Source organism: Sinocyclocheilus anshuiensis, unplaced genomic scaffold, assembly GCF_001515605.1.
Source record: "Sinocyclocheilus anshuiensis isolate Anshui unplaced genomic scaffold, SAMN03320099.WGS_v1.1 scaffold385, whole genome shotgun sequence".
NCBI classification, from domain to species: domain Eukaryota; kingdom Metazoa; phylum Chordata; class Actinopteri; order Cypriniformes; family Cyprinidae; genus Sinocyclocheilus; species Sinocyclocheilus anshuiensis.
The window spans coordinates 611,991-617,226 of NW_015539876.1; the positions used below are offsets into that span (position 1 = coordinate 611,991).

The 5,236-nt window shown below is 35.7% G+C and overlaps 1 protein-coding gene across 4 annotated transcripts in view; it reads left to right on the plus strand.

Annotated features, from left to right (window-relative positions):
- The first annotated feature begins 73 nt into the window (after positions 1-73).
- Positions 74-5,236, plus strand: part of LOC107685294 (magnesium transporter NIPA2-like) — a 12,181-nt gene continuing 7,018 nt past the window's right edge. The window contains exons 1-4 of one of the 4 annotated variants that reach the window (XM_016481828.1): positions 74-297; positions 2,639-2,866; positions 4,472-4,528; positions 4,666-4,756. In XM_016481828.1, the coding sequence (XP_016337314.1) occupies positions 2,728-2,866; positions 4,472-4,528; positions 4,666-4,756 (287 nt within the window). In that variant the 5' untranslated portion in view covers positions 74-297; positions 2,639-2,727. Of the gene's footprint in view, positions 298-1,672; positions 1,826-1,877; positions 1,937-2,473; positions 2,551-2,638; positions 2,867-4,471; positions 4,529-4,665; positions 4,757-5,236 lie in introns of those variants that run through there. The other 3 variants (XM_016481827.1, XM_016481829.1, XM_016481826.1) reach the window with 3 other exon arrangements.

Sequence of the window (5,236 nt, forward strand, 5' to 3'; positions counted from 1 at the left end):
CATATATATATATATATATACATATATATATTAACCAGGTAAATAAAAAATGTAATATTAATGTTTTTCATGTTATATAAAAAAACACTGGCAGGATTTCCGTCTGGAATAACTATGGTGACAGTTTTGGTCAGTCTGCCATCAATTATTTAATGTAATTGAAAGCATGGCAAGATAACGGCCAGCAGGGGCTGGTTTTTTATCTTTCCACACAACGGTTGGCTTTCTATTCGATGGACTTTCCTACTGTATCCTGATCCCGTCCCACCAAAGAACGGAAAACATTTTAATCCCAGAGTAAGTTGTGCGTTGTTTTATATATTCCATTAGGGGCATTTTTGTTGTATTTACAGTTTACCCCTTTAATATCTTTAAAGCAACGTTTTATTTTAATAGATTTTATCGTTTAATACACGATGTGAATGTTTGCCGGATGAAAACAGACCCGAAAGAGTTTATTGTGTGGTTTGTACAATCAGTCGGAAGTTTCCCCTATATTTCCATATATGTTAATAACATATTTCACGTTTGGTTATAATTTACAACATTTGTATAGTTGTTTTGATTAGCTGTAGAATATATGTTGTTTTAGTGTCAAGAGTGAATCTCTGGTTACTGCACCTGAGTCGACGTTTACCTATGTACATCTACGTCACTAGCTCAACATTAAGCACTTTTACACTTTGATATTAGGTGAGGAGGGGGCCTTTTCAGATTTATTATAACTAACCCAAACTTTCATACTGATGATCAAAACGCACTTTGCATTTGGTTACAATGTTTAAACACATGAAAGGAAGACTTTAACAAGACGTAAGACGACAAAAGACCAATCAAAAGAGATTCCGCGCGTGCGCGCCCGCTTCCGCTTTCATTGTACTGATTCTGACTCCTTTCGGCTCTTTTGAACAATTCAGTGATTCTTTGACGTCATGACGTAATTACGGCATCATGTCCCTGGCAACCGGCGTAGCGTATGATTCAGCTCATTTAAGCAATTTTGAACCTAAATTTAATTTGTATTTACATGAAACATTATGTAATATTCATTTTGTTAAAAAGTAGATAAAAGTTGTTGTTGTGTTGATAAAAGTGTTGATAAAATCACAAAACAAAGTTAATATTTCAAACATATTTCCAGGTCGTTTTATTGATTTATTTGTAACATTCTAACGTTACCCCATCAGTCAAATCCTCAATTCACTTCAAATGCTCTTACTTAACTCTGATCATTACAAGGTGGACAGGTCCGAATGAGTTCTCGGTTCAATGAATCGGTGGCTAGAGAATCGCTCGGACCGATTCAGTCCAATTGAATGAGTATTTTACAGGTATTTTATAATTCATCTTTTACTGTTCCTTGCCAAATTTCACATCCATCGTAGTAAAGTAAGTCATCAAACGCCTCTTTTCATTCTCATTGTCTTTGAAAAATACATTGAGCAATATATCCTTGATATTTCATCTTCTAACTCCAAAACTCTTAAGATGGTAAACATGTGATGCGTTTTTAATTTATTTTGTTAAAGGATCCAGTATATTTTTGTCGATATGTGTATATTTTTACATTGGCAGTAAAAAAAAAAGGAAGAATTGTTCAGACTGTTTGGTGAACCGATTGATTCATTAAAAATATTCAACTCAATAAAACGATTCTCTCACGAATCGGACATCGCTACAGTGAGTGTAGGTGGACGTACGTACATGGATGGGTTCGCGTCAACATCGCGTCTGAATCTCATGGTCGCGAGAAAATGTTAAAGTTAGAACCGTGAAATCTCAGCGACTGGACACGATGTCGAGCTGATCACAGCAACACAACTAGGTACGTTATTGTGAATGACTTCATAACCTCCGTTAGCCACGCGTGTGTTTTGCTGTGAATTATGGAGCTAATTGGCTATGCTATCCGGCTGGGTTTGGCTGTATGAATAAGGTAATCGTCATCATGTCAAGAAGATCTCGCCTAATGTCGCGACAACCAAACACTGACTCTTATAAGATAACTTGTTTATACTTGAGTAAAATGGACATGGGATGTTGTACGAGTCAGCAAGCGCTCTTAATTGTACTGTAAAGTTTGCTGGATCAACTGTATGCTCGTGTATGGTTTCTTAAAGTGCTAGTTCACCCAAAATAATAATTCTGTCATTATTCACTCACCCTTATGTTGATCCAAACCTAAATGCTTAACATCCGTGAACACATACATAGAGAGGCACAATGACAATCTCAGTCACCATTCACTTTCGTTGTATGGAATAGACGAAAGTCATGGAGGTTTTGAACAAAGTGAGCCTTTGTCACTAGGTTGAACCCTATTGATATATGCTGATATATTTTCCTCATGTCATCATATGTAACTAATAGGACTTCGAGCAGTAGTGGTTTATGGTGTCATTTCCTGTACTGCTTATGATGTCACTTATTGTGCATTACACACACACTATCATTCTTCATTCTCCCTCTGAGCAGTGTGTGTGTGTGTTGTCATGAATGTAACCTCAGATCTTTTGAGCTGCAATGTGTGTAGTGTTTCTTATAAAAATGGTATGATAATTGTATTTTTTTTTCCCCAACTAGGAACTCACTGGAACTTAATTCCAACATTATGATTTGTATTTTTCTTTCTTGCCAGGTTTTGCAGTTGGCCAAGACTGTTCCTCTGAACTGAATCTTTGGTGTGTGTATGCCAATGTGACGAGAGGAAACTCTACCGACAGCACTATGGGTCAAGACAGAGGAAAGTACGATTTCTATATAGGCCTCGCTTTGGCTATAAGTTCCAGTATATTTATTGGCGGTAGTTTCATCTTAAAGAAGAAAGGACTCCTTCGACTGGCCAGAAAGGGCTCTATGCGGGCAGGTATGTTTCTTTTTGTAAGCTTTTGGTCTAGTGGTGTCAGAAAAACATATTTTCTGACCACTCTGTCAGAGAGGTTTAACTGGTATGGGTGGGAAAATGATTGAGATGTTTTATTCAGACACACCTGTTCTGTAGCCATCATTGTTTAAACTCAAAGGTGCAGCACTGTACAGATTACTTGCTGCACACTTTTTATGAATCATTAACTCTGTTACCATGTCATTGACTTCACCATACTGAGATATTTAACTCTGTATAGACTCGTGTCATTTATTAAAGACAAGAAAAATAAGTTTTACTGTTAAAAAAGAAATCTATAACTAATTGCTTTTCGCTTTTATAAAGTGAGAAGTCTCTGTTTTATTCATTCCAGTTTTGTAATAGCATTATTTGATTGTCAAACAACAAACATAAGCAATACAACTCTTTTTAAGCATTTTTGACACATTTAAATCTTTCAATTTGATTTCACTTATTTTGCTTAAAAGTGTTTAAAAATGAAAATAAAACAATGTGTTATAGTTGGCTTTCAAATTAAAACATAATTTGTCATGGATATATAGAAAATGGCCCATCATGGAATACATATTTAGTGCATAGAGTAGTAGAAGTTATGTGTAATGCTATTTTGTTTTCATGTAAAAATGAAACAGGCATGATTATAGTGTTTAATTTTCTTTCAGTTAATGTTTGATATTTACATATAAATAGGTTTTTTAATAACCCCTTTTTTTATTTTAATAAATATTTCAGTTGTTTTTTAGTTGATTTTGTTTTAAACTTACACTACCATTCATAAGTTTGGCATCATTTTTTAAAAGATATTAATACTTTTATTCAGTAAGGATGCATTAAATTTATTAAAATTGACAGTGAAGACTTTTAATGTTACAAAATATTACTATTTCAAATAAGTGCTGTTATTTTCAACTTAATTCTTGCAACAATCCTGAAAAAAGTATGTTTTTCAACATTGATAATAATGATAAATGTGTCTTGAGCAGCAAATCGGCGTATTGGAATGATTTCTGAAGGATCATGTGACACTGAAGATGCTGAAAATTCAGTTTTGCCATCAGGGAATAAATGACATTTTAAAATATATTAAAATAGGAAACAGTTATTTTTAATTGTACTAATGTTTCACAGTATTACCGTTTTACTGTATTTTTGATCAAGTAATTTCAGCCTTGGTGAGCGTAAGAGACTGTCAAAAACATTACAAAATCATATTGACCACAAACTTTTGATATTATGAAATTGGTATTTCATAATGCGGCCTGTAGAGCTTAAGGAAATACTGATCCTCTGTTTAGCACTGATGCAAAGTTCAGTGTTGCCAAACTTGTTTTGTCATTTACCTTTAACCTTGTTGTAGCAATTTAGTTATTTAACTGTTAACATTTACAATAATTTCTGAGGGATTATAATGTTTGTACCAAGTAGTTTTTCAATGGCTGATGCCAATGTTGACATCCAGAGAGCAGGGTGGCCAATACATGATAGGCAGTGCAATTTAATTATTGCAAAAATGTCATACACAATATTGCTGACAGTAAATATATTGTTGAATAATGTTGAAACATTAATCATTACACTTTCCAGGCCAAGGAGGTCATGCATACTTAAAAGAATGGCTTTGGTGGGCTGGCCTGTTATCAAGTGAGTGACATAGATTAAACAACTACGTTTCATCTCTAAGACAAACTCGAAGCAGCTGTTCACGTACAATATATATTTATCATGTTTGTGGCTCAGCTTCTTGGAAGTAACAACTTTAATTCTTTCTGCTTTGACAGTGGGCGCCGGCGAAGGTGCCAATTTCGCTGCATACGCCTTCGCTCCTGCCACCCTCGTCACTCCTCTTGGGGCTCTCAGTGTGCTAGTCAGGTCTGTACACCTTTGGTGAATTTCTCAGAATTATAAAAACCTGTTTATTGTTAAAGGGTTAGTTCACCCAAAAATGAAAATTCTGTCATTAATTACTCACCCTCGTGTTGTTCCAAACCCGTAAGACCTTCGTTCATCTTCGGAACACAATTTAAGATATTTTTGATTAAATCTGAGGGCTCTCTGACCCTCCCATAGACAGCAAGGTAACTACCACGTTCAGGGTCCAGAAAAGTACCAAGATGATCGACAAATTTGGACACGCGTTCACGACAGTACCATGACGCGAGCGTATGGCAGCGTCGGCGCTGACCCAGATCTGGCGTGATGACGTCATTACACCGGATCTGGGTCAGCACCGCCACACGCTCGCGTCATGGTACTGTCATGAACGCGCATCCAAAGTGAACGTGGTAGTTACCTTGCTGTCTATGGGAGGGTCAGAGAGCCCTCATATTTAATCAAAAATATCTTAAATTT